Source organism: Emys orbicularis, chromosome 1, assembly GCF_028017835.1.
Source record: "Emys orbicularis isolate rEmyOrb1 chromosome 1, rEmyOrb1.hap1, whole genome shotgun sequence".
Lineage (NCBI taxonomy): Eukaryota > Metazoa > Chordata > Testudines > Emydidae > Emys > Emys orbicularis.
Genome location: NC_088683.1, coordinates 46,099,146 through 46,116,357, shown reverse-complemented (window position 1 = coordinate 46,116,357; position 17,212 = coordinate 46,099,146). Strand labels below are relative to the sequence as shown.

General features: G+C 45.4%; 1 protein-coding gene across 14 annotated transcripts in view; it reads right to left on the bottom strand.

Annotated features, from left to right (window-relative positions):
- CADPS2 (calcium dependent secretion activator 2) overlaps positions 1 to 17,212 on the bottom strand; it is a 581,803-nt gene that overhangs the window by 155,941 nt on the left and 408,650 nt on the right. For all 14 annotated transcript variants that reach the window (XM_065397473.1, XM_065397474.1, XM_065397479.1 and 11 more), the window contains one exon: positions 13,003 to 13,190. In XM_065397473.1, the coding sequence (XP_065253545.1) occupies positions 13,003 to 13,190 (188 nt within the window). The remainder of the gene's footprint in view (positions 1 to 13,002; positions 13,191 to 17,212) is intronic.

The window sequence follows — 17,212 nt, the reverse complement described above, 5'->3', positions numbered from 1 at the left end:
ACATCCACTGCTTTCCCCTCATCCACAGAGCCAGTTATCTCATCATAGAAGGCAATTAGGTTAGTCAGGCACGACTTCCCCTTGGTGAATCCATGCTGACTATTCCTGATCACTTTCCTCTCCTCTAAGTGTTTCATAATTGATTCCTTGAGGACCTGCTCCATGATTTTTCCAGGGACTGAGGTGAGGCTGACTGGCCTGTAGTTCCCCGGATCCTCCTTCTTCCCTTTTTTAAAGATGGGCACTACATTAGCCTTTTTCCAGTCATCTGGGACCTCCCCCGATCGCCATGAGTTTTCAAAGATGATGGCCAATGGCTCCGCAATCACATCCGCCAACTCCTTTAGCACCCTTGGATGGATTTGTGCTCATCCAGTTTTTCTAAATAGTCCCGAACCACTTCTTTCTCCACGGAGGGCTGGTCACCTCCTCCCCATACTGTGCTGCCCAGTCCAGCAGTCTGGGAACTGACCTTGTTTGTGAAGACAGAGGCAAAAAAAAGCATTGAGTACATTAGCTTTTTCCACATCCTCTGTCACTAGGTTGCCTCCCTCATTCAGTAAGGTGCCCACACTTTCCTTGACTTTTTTCTTGTTGCTAACATACCTCAAGAAACCCTTCTTGTTACTCTTAACATCTCTTGCTAGCTGCAACTCCAAGTGCGATTTGGCCTTCCTGATTTCACTCTTGCATGCCTGAGCGATATTTTTATACTCCTCCCTGGTCATTTGTCCAATCTTCCACTTCTTGTAAGCTTCTTTTTTGCGTTTAAGGTCAGCAAGGATTTCACTGTTAAGCCAAGCTGGTCGCCTGCCGTATTTACTATTCTTTCTACACATCGGGATGGTTTGTTCCTGCAACCGCAATAAGGATTCTTTAAAATACAGCCAGCTTTCCTGGACCCCTTTGCCCTTCATGTTATTCTCCTAGGGGATCCTGCCCATCTGTTCCCTGAGGGAGTCAAAGTCTGCTTTTCTGAAGTCCAGGGTCCGTATTCTGCTGCTCTCCTTTCTTCCTTGTGTCAGGATCCTGAACTCTACTAATTCTTCCCTGTTTGTGAGCAGCAGGTCAAGAAAAGCTCTGCCCCTAGTTGGTTCCTCCAGCACTTGCACCAGGAAATTGTCCCCTACACTTTCCAAAAACTTCCTGGATTGTCTGTGCACCGCTGTATTGCTTTCCCAGCAGATATCAGGGTGATTAAAGTCTCCCATGAGAACCCGGGCCTGTGATCTAGCAACTTCTGTTAGTTGCCGGAAAAAAGCCTCGTCAACCTCATCCCCCTGGTCTGGTGGTCTATAGCAGACTCCGACCACGACATCACCCTTGTTGCTCACACTTCTCAACTTTATCCAGAGACTCTCAGGTTTTTCTGTAGTTTCATACCGGAGCTCTGAGCAGTCATACTCCTCTCTTACATACAACGCAACTCCCCCACCTTTTCTGCCCTGCCTGTCCTTCCTGAACAGCACCATGACTCAGTCACCAGCCTGTCCCATTTCACTTTCGTTGTTGCTGTTGTTGAACGGTAGAATAATCTGAATGCTTATTAGTCCATTTATTTGGCCATTATCATGCATGGTAATACATAATCAGAGAGAGAAATGACGCAACAGTGGTTTGGGGTGCTGGCCTGGGACTTGGGAAACTAGGTTAAATTCCCTGCTCTACCATAGACTTTGGGCAATTCAAAGATTATACTAGCTATGAACGCTACAAGCATGTATTTGACACCTTTATAATCAAGACCACAACAAATGACTTTCTAGACCAAAGCACAGCCATTGAGACAGGCCTTATAAATCACACAGTGGGATCACAATGCTGTTCTGTGAAAATGAACTGCTAAAAGGAGAACCAGTGCAGATCAAAGTGAGGGGGGAGGGCATACCCGTGCACTCAGCAAGGTCTAGAGGGTGCCAGTCCTGCAGCTAACCAAGTGAAGAAACAAACTGAGTAAGATGGAGTGGTGGCCTGGAATAGGGCAGTATCTAAAACATAGGAGGGAATCATGGGAGTCTCAAATAGGGACCAGAAGGACACAAGTGAAGAATATCGCATGCCCCCAGCATTACCCAATGGACCTCAGAAAAGAACAGCATTAGCTATCTTCTTGTGAAGAAAAAGAACATATCTGTCTAACAGTCAATGGCTATTTTTCTAAATTTGTGGAAATTCTGCATCTCACCTTGACCCACAAGATCTCATGGGTGGTCAGATTAGAAGAATTCTACCAACCTTAGAGGTAAATCATCCTGAATAACCCCATAACTAGGGCCCTACCAAATTCACCATTTTGGTCAATTTCATGGTCATAGGATTTTTAAAATATTAAATTTCATAATTTCAACTACTGAAATGGGAAATTTCACATTGTTGTAATTGTAGGGGTCCTGACCCAAAAAGGGGTTGTGGGGGAGGGGGGTCGCAAGGTTATTGTAGGGGGCTGTGGTACTGCTACACTTACTTCTTTAATGCTGCAGGCTTTGGCGCTGTCTTCAGAGCTGGGTGGCCAGAGAGTGGCAGCTGCTGGCCGGGAGCCCAGCTCTAAAGGCAGAGCCACTGCCAGCAGCAGCGCAGAAGTAAGGATGGCATGGTATGGCATTGCTACCCTTATTTCTGCGCTGCTGCTTGCAGAGCTGGGCCCTCAGTCAGCAGCTGCAACTCTTCAGCCGCCCAGCTCTGAAGGCAGCAGTGCAGAAGTAAGGGTGGCATGGTATGGTATTGTCACCCTTACTTCTGTGCTGCTGCTGTCGGGGCGCTGCTTTCAGAGCTGGGCGCCCGGCCAACCGCTACCGCTCTCTGGCTGCCCAACTCTGAAGGCAGCACAGAAGTAAGGGTGACAATACCATGATCCCCCCTAAAATAACCTTCTGACCCCTCTGCAACTTCCTTTTGGGTCAGGATCCCCAATTTGAGAAACTCTGGTCTCCCCCATGAAATCTGTATAGTAAAGGGTAAAAGCACACAAGAGACCAGATTTCATGGGGGGAGACAAGATTTCACGATCCGTGACACATTTTTCATGGCCATGAATTTGGTAGGGCCCATAATGTAAAGGATCTCAGTCTTCCTCCTTTAACTGTTAGAATGCAGCCTGCAGCTTACCCAGACTTAAACCAGGAGACAATCTCAATAAAACAGAATGAAGAAAAAAATATAGTAAACCAGCTGTTATCAATAAATGCAGGTACAGCCCAAGATTCTACAGAATTGAGACTGATCAAGGTATTCAGTACAGAAGAAAGAGGCAGCATCTTAATATGGTTCCAACCCAGTTGAACTGACACATGGTCCTACTAGCAATGGTTCTGAGACCACAGCTTCCATGGAACGAGCTGAGAAGGATCACTCAACAGGAATCTCTTTCTTTCAATTTGATAATCCAAGTAAATCAACAAGACAAAACCATCCATCATGCCCAATGATGATCAGACTTGGATGAGAGGTGAAGCTATTGCCTAATTCAAATGCATCATTTTCTGTTAAATCTTGCTAGAGATTGTTTATGCTGAAAAAAAGGCAAAGGAGATTTCATGCTATAAGCCCTGTTACTTTAAATCTTAAAGGAAGCCAGGTAGAAGGATTAGGAGAAAGCTCTGAACAGAAGCTCTACAGTGAAGCAGAGTGAAGGAAAGAAACAGATTAGCTTTAGAGATAATATTGTTTTCTTTTTTTTAGTAAAGTTCCTGGATCAGAGTTTGAAGAAAGTAACAGTTCCTGTGATACTTATCATTGTCACTTGACTTGAGGTGGATGAACACAATAAATGGTTCCTGTTACAAATCAATTAACAGTGAAAGAAGGTGAGTTAACGCAGTGGCTCTCCCACAACTCTCTCAATTTTCTATATGATATCCATGTTGATCTACAGAGCTGCAATTCTCTTCCATACTCATGCATACCTCTTCAAGTTAGTCAAGTACAGGAGAACTCAACAGCTACAGATTCATTCCATTTCTCACAAGGGCTGAAGATTTCAAAAACAAGGTAGAGAGAAATTACAAAGTTTTTGGTCAGACACTTTTCACCTACACTATCCATATAAGGAATGTATGACACATCAGCTCGCTCTCGAGAGAGAGAGAGAAAGAGAGAGGGACAGAGATCTAATGGAGGGGTATTTTTTAAATTTGAATGTTTCAATTCTGCCTGCAGCTCAGCAGGTGAAAGAAGTCACTTTGCACTTCATGTATTTCTCACCAGCATCCATTTCAGAACAAGAGGGACAGAATGGGAAGTCACAGCATGAGAACCAGACAGAAAAGATGATGATGGGGAAGAAAACAATAACTCTGACCTGTGCTTAACACCCACTGCTGTTTAGACTGAAATATCAACCTTCAGGACTATATTGTATTTACATAATCAGCCCATTTCACTTACACTAGAAGTACATGAGCATGAATAATAGCAGCAGAGAGACAAAATCACTTGTGAGATAGTGATCTTGAGTGGGAGCACCGAAAAAATGGTTACCTATCTTTCATAACTATTGTTCTTTGAGATGTGTAGCTCAGGTCCATTCAATTCTAGGTGTGTGCGCGCCCACATGCACAGTTGTCGGAGACTTTTGCCTTAGACAGGGCTGGCTCCAGGCACCAGCAAAGGAAGCAGGTGCTCGGGGCGGCCAATGGAAAGGGGCAGCACATCCGGGTCTTCAGCGGCAAGTCCCTCAGTCTCTCTTGGAGTGAAGGACCTGCTGCCAAATTGCTGCTGAAGAATGAAGCGGCAAGGTAGAGCTGCTGCCGAAGTGCCGCGGATCGCGGCTTTATCTTTTTTTTCCTTTTTCTCCCCGCTTCGCCGCTTGGGGTGGCAAAAAAGCTGGAGCCGACCCTGTCCATAGAGTTGGCTGTGCTGCCCTCTGGAGTGCTGTGCTCATGTTTTGGTATATCAGGCGCTACCGGCCCTACACCCTCTCAGTTCCTTCTTGCTGGCAACTCCGACAGAGGGGCAGGAAGGTGGGTAATGGAATGGACATGAGCAACACATATTGAAGAACAACAGTTACGAAAGGTAAGTAACCATTTTTTCTTCTTTGAGTGCTTGCTCATGTCGATTTCATTCTAGGTGACTCACAAGCTATATTCCTAGATGTGGGCTTGGAGTTCACAGTCGTGCGGCTTGTAATACTGCTCTACCAAAGCTAGCGTCGTCTCAGGCTTGATGGGTAAGTGTATAGTGAGATGTGAACGTGTGAATGGACGACCAGGTGGCAGCCCTGTAGATATCTGGAATTGGCACATGGGCCAGGATGGCTGCCAATGAGGCTGAGCTCTAGTTGAGTGGGTGGTTACAATCGCCGATGAAGGCACCTTCGCCTGATCATAGCAAAATCGTATGCAGGCGGTGATCTAAAATGAGATTATCTGGGTGGACACTGTACAACCTTTCATCCTATCTGCCACCGCAATGAACGGCTGTGTCGACTTGCGAAATGGCATGGTCCTCTCGATGTAGAAGGCTAGTGCTCTCCTGACGTCCAGGAAAAGCAACCTACATTCCTTCTCAGACTTATGAGGCTTTGGGAAGAAGACTGGCAAAAATATGTCCTGGCTCGTGTGAAATTGCAAAACCACCTTGGGCAGGAAAGCTGGATGTGGCCGCAACTGGACCTTGTCCTTGAAGAACATCGTATAGTGCAGCTCTGAAGTAAGTGCCTTAAGCTCAGAGACCCTTCGGGCAGAAGTTATCACCACCAGGATGACCTTCCAGGAGAACAGAAGATGGAAACAGGATACCAAGGACTGGAAGGGGGCTTCCATGAGCCGCATAAGCACCAGATTCAGGTCCCACAGAGGGACTGGGTCCCGGACCTGGGGGTAAAGTTGCTCCAGACCTTTCAAGAACCGGACTGTCATGTTATGAGTGAAGACCGACCTGCCCTGGAATGAAGGGTGAAAGGCTGATATGGCAGCCAAGTGGACCTTCACTGATGAAAGGGACAAGCCCTGGAGCTTGAGATGCATAAGGTAGTTCAGGATCAACTGTAGCGAGGCCTTCTCAGGCCTAATCCCTGGGGCCGAGGCCCAGCATGTGAATCATTTCAATTTGGCCACATAGGTTGCTCTAGTGGAGGACTTTCTACTACCCAGTAGGATCTGCTGAATGCAAGACGAGCACTCCTGCTCTTCAGCAGTTAACCATGCAGCGGTCGACCCCCAACCAGCGGTCTTGTGTACTGAGCTCGCTCAGGTGGGCTCCCCAGCCCAGGTCCAAGGTGTCGGAAACCAGAGTTAGTGATGGGGCCGGGGCCGCGAAAGGAACTCCCTGCAACATCGATGCGGGGTTCAACCACCAAGCCAGTTATGATCGAATGTGGTCCAGCACCTTGACTACCAGGTCGTACCTGTTGGGGATGTAGACTGATGCCAACCACGCCTGCAGCAGCCGGAGGTGGAGCCAGGCATAATGGACCATGTAAGTATAGGCAGCCATGTAGCCTAGCAACCTTAGACAAGTGTGGGCGGTAGTGAGCGGGTGGCCCCTTACACGGGAGATCACGTCTGACACAGCTTGGAAATGGGCCTCCGGAAGGAAGGCTCTGGCCTGCGTGGAGTCGAGGACTGCCCCAATAAACTCTATTACATCCTGGTATGAGGGTCAATTTCTTTTCGTTCACTAACAGACCCAGGTCGCGACAGGTGGAACACACCAGACTGAGACGGTTCTGCACTTAATCCTGCGAACTGCCCTTGATGAGCCAATTGTCGAGATAAGGATAGATGTGGACCCACCGATGCCTTAGGTAAGCGGCTACTGGAGCCATACATTTTGTAAATACCTGCGGTACCGAGGAGAGGCCAAAGGGAAGTGCCGTGAACTGGAAATGGCCCACCATAAAACGGAGGAACCGACTGTGTACTTGGAAGAGAGAGATATGGAAATAAGCGTCTTTCAAGTTGAGAGCAGCGTACCAGTCTCCTGGATCTGGAGAGGGGATGATGGAGGCCAGTGAAACCATGTGGAACTTCAACTTCTTGAGGTACTTGTTGAGTCGCTGCAGGTCCAGAATGGGTCTTAGGCCCCTTTTGCTTTTGGGATCAGGAAATAGTGGGAGTAGAAACCTTTCCCCCTCATTTCCTGAGGGACCTCCTCCACCACCCCCAGTTGTAGGAGGTTGGCCAGGGAAGGGGGGGGGGTGTCCGAAGACTGGACAGTATAGCGCAATGACACAATCTCTAGCACCCAGCGGTTTGAGGTAATCCGCGACCAGGCTGAACGGTAGGGACGGAGATGGTTGAGGAAAAGATGGGGCAGATCTGGGGAGTTGACTGGGGCGTTGCTCTCAAGTGCACCCTCAAAACGCACGCTTCTGGCCCCGTGGTGGTTCGCCGGGCCAGGTTGCACAGGGGAACGGGAGGAGGAAAGGCGGCAGTGACTAAAACTAGTGTCCCTTCTCATTGTAGATCCCTGCCGAGGCTGCCAAGGCCCTGGTGGTGGGGGCGGCCGGAATTGATTCCTCACCGACTGAGGAGTATGCAACACCAGGGAGCGGAGGGTGGCTTTAGTGTCCTTCAGACCGTGCAGCCTTGTGTCTGTTTGCTCTGCAAAGAGTCCAACTCCATCAAACAGGAGATCTTGTATCGAGGACTGCATCTCCTGGGACACACCTGTGATCTGAAGCCAGGAACTGCGCCTCATGATCACTGCCGAGGCGATCACCCTGGACGCCGAATAAGCCGCCTCCGAGGCCATCTGGAGGGAACACCAAGCTGCTGTTGTACCCTCCTCAACAAGGTCCCCGAATTCTTGGGCCACCTCCTGGGGCACGGAGTCCTTACACTTATGGAGGGAGTCCCACAGGTTAAAGTTATATCACCCCAAAAGAACCTGGTGGCTTGCGACTTGGAATTGGAGACTGTCTCTGGAATATAGTCTCCTCCCAAAAAAGGTCCAATCTCTTGGCCTCCTTATTTTTGGGGGTGGAACTAGAATGCCCTTGTCTTGTTGGCTGCCGAAACAACCAACGACCCCGGTAGCGGGTGAGTGTATAAGTATTCGACCCCTTGCGGGTACAAAATACTTTTTCTCAGCCCTCTTGGAAGTAGGTGGGATTGACGACAGGGTTTGCCAGAGGGCTTTGGCAATTTTTAGGACCCTTTTGTGCACCAGGAGCGCGACGCATGTGGGGGTGGATGCAGAGAGCACATAAAACAAAGTGTCTGATTGCTCTGCCATCTCTTCCACCTCTAGGCCTAAGTTAGTGGCCACCCTTCGGAGCAGGGCTTGATGCTCCTTAAAGTTGTCTGCTGGGATAGCACAAGTGGGTCACACCACAGCCTCATCTGGAGAGGATAAGGATGACTGAACCACCGGGGGAGGGCCCAGGGCATCATTCCCCATGGGGAAAGGGGGTCTCGGGGTGAGCACCTGTCCCTCCACCTCAGCGTCTGCTTGCACTTCGCACACCCAAGCCCAGGGCTGTTGGTGCAGTTTGGTGCTTGTCCGACATGACGACCAATGTTTGGTGAGACAGGGGCAACTTCTTTTGGTGAGAGAGAAGGTTTTGAGCTACAGAGCTTTTCTTCAGGTCTGGGATAGGTACTCAGAGTGTCACAGCTAAATACAAGGTGGAACAGATTGTTTAGTATAAGTAGCTAAAACACACAGTCTGAGGAACCATTTCAGGTGAAGTGAAATTACATTATAAGATCTTTGAGGCAGGGACTGTGTCTTCCCATATGTATTTGTATAGCATTCAACACAGCGGAGCCTTGACCCTGGTAGGGGTGTCTCGGGTCTTACAGCAATACAAACAATTAATGAATACATTACAATTATTACTAATAAGCACAGTTCTCCCCTCTCTTCAGTTCAAAACCCACAATCTAGTCAGTTATGTAAAGTCTTGACAGAGAATGAACCTGTTTTCACAGAAACCTGTACCACATGGAGCTGCTCAGGACCTCTCGGGATTTGGCCCAAAATGCACCCCTTTTAGCAGTATAAGCAAGGTTTGAAATAAAATTCTCTCCTTTTGAGGTATAAGAAGAACAGTTTCCTCCTTACTTGAGCCTGACCTCTCCCCTACCAGACTACTACTGCTTGCTTGCTTCTAGCACCTAGCAGCTATGTCCGACAGGTTGTTGAGCCCAGCTGCATGTGCTCCAGACAGTAGAATCCTTCCCTGTCTGCTTCAACATCCCTGCAGAACTGAAAAGGAAAGAATCTCAGCAAGGGCTGTCAATTGAAGCCTAGGCCCGATGGTCTATGCTCCCGCTCACAGATAGATCCTGTGAACATGGAGGAGAAACTCCGCATCGTTCCCCTTTGCTTTTCCCCAGATCATTGAGGCTGAACGTGGGTCTTGCCCTCTTCAACAAACCAGAATCAGTTCCCCAGCCATGCAGCTCTAGTACCCCATTGTGTCCCCCGGGTCCCATTGCTAAAGACGGATTCCATTGTACAGAGGATGCCTCATGGATATGTAAAAGACAGTCTGAATCTGTATCACCTTTCCAGCAGATTCCATATAGAGTTATTGCAAAGAAAAGGGGCTAAAAGGCAAGAAAAACAACGTGCATCTCCCCCCAAATCTGCCTCCTGTCTAGCTGCTCCACGCTCCCATAAAGATTTACAACCCCATGGAGGACATCTGCAATGTAAGGCATGGTGCGGCAGAGACTGCTGATACCTGCTTCTGCCTGGACATGGGGAGAGCTGTGACTAGAGCTCTCTCTGCATTCACATCTAGGCTCAGGCCAGCATGGAGCACTGATTTTCTGACTGATTCAGGTCTGCTATGGACAGGCTCTAAAGAACGTTTCTGCTAGGTTAGCACTACAGTGCCCTTGAAAAAAGAGTTTAAAACAGATAACCAGGAAGGTAACCAATAAATGAAATTCTGGGGGTTCTGAATAGGGTGAAAAAGGAGAAAAAGGGGAACGGAAAAATTAAGAAGTGATCTTTCATAATCCCTCTGATGATTTAATGCTATTTGTTTCCAACCAAATAAATAAAATAACTCCCCCGCCCCCCACACACATCTGCAATGAATGTAATGTAGTTTAAACACTGTATCTGTATAGCGTTTTAGCTCCAGATAAAGGGAGTAAGGCTTTCTCTTATACATTGCTGAGTACAACAAATATCTAACAATAATTATAATCACAATGCATATTTTTAAAATATTAAATTGATATACTTGAAGTATGTATGTCTGAATGGTAGCTGATCTCAAAGCTTGGCCACCGCATTCATGATATTCTTTAGAGTATTTGCATATAATTGTTGCATAAGGTTTGCTCTGATTCCACATTCTTTCATGTTGTTGCAAAATGTTAAATTTTAATTAAGTGAATACTGTCATTGTCTCTTAGCAATATAGGTTGAAGAATTCAGCCAGGATTTCTATTTTTGCTTTTTTTGAAGTGAGGAGCATGAATATACATACACAATATCTAACTATATCTATCTATTTCCATATATATCACTATGGTGCCACACAATAAGTTAGAAAACATGAAGAAAGAGAGACATCTTTATCTGATCATTTGACTGATGTCACAAAGGTTGCTTGCCATTCTGAAATAAACTAGTATCTAAAAGAAACAGGGATTACTTTGTATATGGACTATAGTTATGAACTGGTATTTCTATATCTCCCCCACTCCAAAGCTAGCATTTCTTAGATGGTCTTTGTCAGGCTAGTAGCAGGTCTAAGGCCCTCCTAACCAAAGAAAAATCTCTGAATTCACTGCTTATCCATCATTTCCAAACCATTTAATTGGGCCATGAAAACTCTTTGTCTTGGCTCTGTGGTATTTCTTCTCCTCAGCATGACTTATCAAACTAAGACGTATAACAACAGAGATCAGCCTAGAACTTTGGCCTATCATGTATTGTCTGTGAAATTCTTTTTCTCCCTTCCTGCACTTCCCTAGTGATGATGTAGATGAATGAGTGGATGTATTATCTGTGTATGTGTGTCTGTCATCCTCAGTGAGTGTCTCTGTTTCTGTCCTTGACTTACTTTTCTTCTTTTTCTTCTTTCTTTTTTCAATCTTTTTACAATGTCTCAGTACTAGTCAGACCCGTTCTCTACAACACTATTCTTCTTTTATACCTAAAACACTCATAATGCTATTCAGACAACATGCATTTGTACAGAAGGAATACATACATACAGAGTACTTACTACTGTGCAAAATGATGTGCTCCCAGAGATTTTTACACATATTGCATGCACTGTTGTCCTTCACTTAAGTTAATAAATAAAAAGAAATATATCTCCCTTGCTTTTGAAAACTTGAAATAAGTTTGCGCAATTACCACTATTTGTCTTGTCAGATTCACAACTAATAAAAAAATCTAGACAGAAAACTACATAGAATCAGACTTCTACAAGAAACTTACTTGAGCTGCCCAATGCTTCAAGAGTTGACAAGAGAAACGTCCTTCGACAGAGAAGAGGTTACTAAATAAAAGCCAGAAAATCTACCTAGCTTGTCAGCATGCAAGTTAAGATACCTGGAGAGCATCTCAGATACACCTCTACTCCTATATAAGGCTGTCCTCAGGAGCCAAAAAATCTTACCGTGTTCTAGGTGAAACCACGTTATATCGAACTTGCTTTGATCCGCCGAAGCGCGCAGCCCCGCCCCCCCGGAGCGCTGCTTTATCGCGTTATATCCGAATTCGTGTTATATTGGGTTGCGTTATATCGGGGTAGAGGTGTACTTGGTGAGAATTTTTCCATTACACCTTACAGCCAAGGAAATCGCTTTTCCCTTGATTCCCCTGTTCCCCCTTTGCATATCCCTCAGGTGCACAAATGCCCAACCCTCTTGATCCTCATCTGTGCCCCATGCAGCCTCAGAGGTTGGGAGGCTTTGTCTGGGAAGGGGGAAGAAATCCTTGGCCCCTTTAAAGATTTCACCCCCTCATGGACTTGAGGAGGGGGGCTCTGTGGCTGATTGGTTGGACAGAAGGCTGCAACATAAGCCTACTTGCTGCCATGCACCCAAGGGAAGGATTTATAAGCCCTTCTTTCTGCCCAGGGGTGCCGTTCTGTGGTGGGAAGAAAAGCTGCCTCTCTTGGGATTAGAAAAGGGCTGGGTTTTGAGACCTTGCTGTGGGCATCATGCTAATTGCTTTTTTAGGGCTCAGAAGGAATTTTTTCTCTCACTGCCAGATTGGCCTGGGTATTGTGGAGTTCATTCACCTGCCTCTCAGCAGCCAGGGACCCAGTGGGCAGGTTGTAAAATTAATTGTTCTTTCAACTTGACAGAAGCCCAGTGCAGTTCAGTAGGGGGTCTGGTTTCCTGATCAATTGGAATTGAAAGGCGATTAGGAGAAGGCATCTCCCAAAGAAGATGGGGAACGTGGTTGCGGCTCCTAATATCCAGCATAGTGTGCATACAATCCCCTATTCCCCGGCCCCTTAACCGTTGTATGAGGGGAGGGCAATGGGGTCCCAGCAACAGTGCTGGGACCATGTTAATGGGGTGGAGGGCTGATGGTAACCCTCCACCAGGTGGAACGGATTAAAAAGGAAAGGTGATCGGCTCTGGACAAGTTATTGCCAGAGAGCTGCCAGAGATGTTACTTACTAAAGTTATCACCTACTTAAATCACATTCCTAGTGTCTTCTCTATCTTCCTGCGGTGTCTGGGACAAGGAGAATTCAGTAAAAGAGACAAGTTGACATGTTACAGGATGTGGAAGGAGCACCAGAGTTTACTGGGTTCCAGGATTGCTCAGGGTATTTATTCAAAACATCAGCTCACTAGTGCAACACAAAATGGGGAATGCAGAAGAAAAACTCAAGGCCCAGACACAATGCATGAGAAAACATGCTTAATAAAATGGAAATGATATTTTCTATAAGCTCCATAAGAACCCCAGAACCACTGCAGAAGCTTTTTATGAACGGATTCATTTGTTTGTTTCAAATATTAAATTTTGCTATCTGGTAAGTGCAAGAACCGAAGTAAAATATTTTTCCTTTATCCATTCAGCCAAACCTAATTAGTTTTACTATGTATTTGCATGTTAAATTACCGATTGCCATGAACATGAGAAGCACAGAATGCAAAGCTGTAATGGAGCAAGGTTGGGTCAATGACAGCACCATTTTCTGAATGGTCCATCAATTCATTAAGGTAGCAGAGATGGCGGTGACAGCCTCTCACACCATAACGAGCACAGTATTCATCTAATACGAAGACTTGGCCTGGACTAAACCAACCCTGGAAGAGAAGGGGAAAAATACATTCTTTTAATTAATCAGCATTTTTCTCTTCATTGCTCTGCTTTTAAATCGACCCAGCAAAGAAGAAACAAAAGCAAATAACATTTTTGTGTGCATTACAGAAACATTTCATACTAATCAAGTTGATGCTAATAACGTAGGAAATATATCAGAGGGGCTGGGCGCTAACAATAGCTCGCTTGATAACTGCGACTGAGTGTCATGGAGTAACTCTTTGCAGTTCTTCAGCCTTAGTAAATGTCACTGTCTGACAAATTACAAAATACATTAAATAACATGTATCAGAGGGGTAGCCGTGTTAGTCTGGATCTGTAAAAAGCGAAAAAGAGCCCTGTGGCACCTTATAGACTAACAGACGTATTGAAGCATAAGCTTTCGTGGGTGAATACCCACTTCGTCGGATGCATGTAGTGGAAATTTCCAGAGGCAGGTATAAATATGCAGGCAAGAATCAGTCTAGAGATAACACGGTTAGTTCAATCAGGGAGGATGAGGCCCTCTTCTAGCAGTTGAGGTGTGAACACCAAGGAAGGAGAAACTACTTTTGTAGTTGGCTAGCCATTCACAGTCTTTGTTTAATCCTGACCTGATGGTGTCAAATTTGCAAATGAACTGAAGCTCAGCAGTTTCTCTTTGAAGTCTGGTCCTGAAGTTTTTTTTGCTGCAGGATGGCTACCTTTAAATCTGCTATTGTGTGTCCAGGGAGATTGAAGTGTTCTACAGGTTTTTGTATATTGCCATTCCTAATATCTGACTTGTGTCCATTTATCTTTTTACATAGGGACTGTCCAGTTTGGCCGATGTACATAGCAGAGGGGCATTGCTGGCACATGATGGCGTATATTACATTGGTGGACGTGCAGGTGAATGAACCGGTGATGGTGGCTGGTCTGGTTAGGTCCTGTGATGGTGTCGCTGGTGTAGATATGTGGGCAGAGTTAGCATCGAGGTTTGTTGCATGGATTGGTTCCTGAGTTAGAGTTACTATGATGTGGTGTGTGGTTGCTGGTGAGAATATGCTTAAGGTTGGCAGGTTGTCTGTGGGCGAGGACTGGCCTGCCTCCCAAGGTCTGTGAAAGTGAGGGATCGTTGTCCAGGATGGGTTGTACACGGATGATGTGTTGGAGAGGTTTTAGCTGAGGACTGTAGGTGATGGCCAGTGGAGTTCTGTTGGTTTCTTTCTTGGGCTTGTCTTGCAGCAGGAGGCTTCTGGGTACAAGTCTGGCTCTGTTGATTTGTTTCCTTATTTCCTCGTGTGGGTATCGTAGTTTTGAGAATACTTGGTGAAGAGCTTGTAGGTGTTGGTCTCGTCTGAGGGGTTGGAACAAATGCGGTTGTACCTCAGCGCTTGGCTGTAGACGATGGATTGTGTGGTGTGTCCAGGATGGAAGCTGGAGGCATGAAGGTAGGCATAGCGGTCGGTGGGTTTTCGGTATAGGGTGGTGTTGACGTGACCGTCACTTATTTGTACCGTGGTGTCTAAGAAGTGGACCTCCCATGTAGATTGGTCCAGGCTGAGGTTGATGGTGGGGTGGACACTGTTGAAATTGTGGTGGAATTCTTCCAGAGTCTCCTTCCCATGGGTCCAGATGATGAAGATGTCATCAATGTAGCCTAGGTAGAGAAGGGACGTGAGTGGACGAGAGAGAGCTGAAGAAGTGTTGTTCCAGGTCAGCCATAAAAATGTTGGCATATTGTGGGGCCATGCGGGTGCCCATAGCAGTGCCACTGGTCTGGAGGTATATATTGTCACCAAATTTGAAATAATTGTGCGTGAGGATAAAGTCACAGAGCTCAGCAACCAGTTGTGCTGTGGCATCATCAGGGATACTGTTCCTGACAGCTTGTATTCCATCTGTGTGTGGGATGTTTGTGTAGAGAGCCTCCACATCCATGGTGGCTAGAATGGTGTTTTCTGGAAGATCACCAAAGCATTGTAGTTTTCTCAGGAAATCAGTGGTGTCACGGAGATAGCTGGGAGTGCTGGTGGCGTAGGGTATGAGTAGAGAGTCCACCTATCCAGACAGTCCTTCAGTGAGAGTGCCAATTCCAGAGATGATGGGGCGTCCAGGATTTCCAGGTTTGTGGATCTTGGGTAGTAGATAGAATGACCCCGGTCGGGGCTCTAAGGGTATGTTGATTTGTTCCTGTGTTAGTGTAGGGAGTGTCCTGAGTAGATGGTGCAGTTTTTTAGTATATTCCTCAGTGGGATCTGAGGAAAGTGGACTGTAGAATTTGGTATTGGAGAGTTGTCTGGCAGCCTCCTTTTGGTAGTCAGACCTGTTCATGACGACAACAGCACCTCCTTTATCAGCCTCTTTGATTATAATGCCCCTCTGCTATGTACATCAGCCAAACTGGACAGTCACTACGTAAAAGGATAAATGGACACAAGTCAGATATTAGGAATGGCAATATACAAAAACCTGTAGGAGAACACTTCAATCTCCCTGGACACACAATAGCAGATTTAAAGGTAGCCATCCTGCAGCAAAAAAACTTCAGGACCAGACTTCAAAGAGAAACTGCTGAGCTTCAGTTCATTTGCAAATTTGACACCATCAGGTCAGGATTAAACAAAGACTGTGAATGGCTAGCCAACTACAAAAGCAGTTTCTCCTTCCTTGGTGTTCACACCTCAACTGCTAGAAGAGGGCCTCATCCTCCCTGATTGAACTAACCGTGTTATCTCTAGACTGATTCTTGCTTGCATATTTATACCTGCCTCTGGAAATTTCCACTACATGCATCCGACAAAGTGGGTATTCACCCACGAAAGCTTATGCTCCAATAAGTTTGTTAGTCTATAAAGTGCCACAGGACTCTTTGTCGCTTATTAAATAACAAACACCTCAAAGAGCTGGGATTTATTAATGTAATTAATGATGAGCTAAAAAAGAATTTTAGAAGCAAATGTTATAGTGCCTTTAGTGGGATGGTTAAAAGACAAGTTCCAGGTGGCCAATTCTCTGTGACTGCATACTTAAACTGAGCGAGATGAACCACAATTTGACTGCTTATCCATCTTTCTTATATAACACACTTGTGCATAACCATTTCAACATATATAGTGTTGTATTTATTCAAAGATATACAACCAGATGGTTTATGAGACTACTCATGTGAGTAAGATGAGGAGGGTTTGACCTTCAATAGACATTCTGGTGCATTACTTGGACTGGAACACAGTGCCTTTTGGAAATGGATTTGAGATGATCGACCCCAAATTGCACAGACTGAGGGAGATGGGGGCATGTCTTTGAGGGAAGGAAACCTCAACATTCTCTGATCAGATTCAGACTGCAAAGAATTTGATTCCTGATCGTTTGATTCATCTCATGATTTGGGAAAAGGTGCCAAAATAAACTTCCAAATACAACAGAAAGAGAGATATAAACATTGGGGTAGAGGGTGGTGGTTGTGGTGGAAAGATAATAATATTTTTCTTTTTAAATAGCAGAAGTTTTAACAGTGACTTTTTTCTTTTTTAGTCATTAAAAGAGATTATTGATGAACATGTAAACTAAACTTTAATATTAAGACAATTTGAAAAAAAAAAAAGAAAAAAAAAATCTTTCGGGGTAAGTGACCAATGCTTCAGAAAGGTTTTGGATGTCATTAAATTATTACAGTGGTCTAGCATCTGAAAGCATCTCTTTTGAATTATTTCCTATATAATCAGAATACTTCAATGGTCTTAGATATTTATAATTTAAATGAAATAGAAACAAAAATCTTAGGAAAGACTCCTGGAAAAAATATTCCCATTATAGTTCCAATTCATCCATGGTGTAACTTCACTGAAGACAATGGGGTTACAGCAGAAAGGAATTTGGCCCTATATTCTCAGTCTGACTCTCATCTTTAATTTAGGATTATTGTCTGACAGCTCCTCACAGTTATCGCACAGAGTTGTCCAGTATAAAGCTCCTAAGGCATGATCCAAATCCCATTAAAGTCAATGGGAATCTTTCAATTGCCTTCAATGGGCTTTGGATC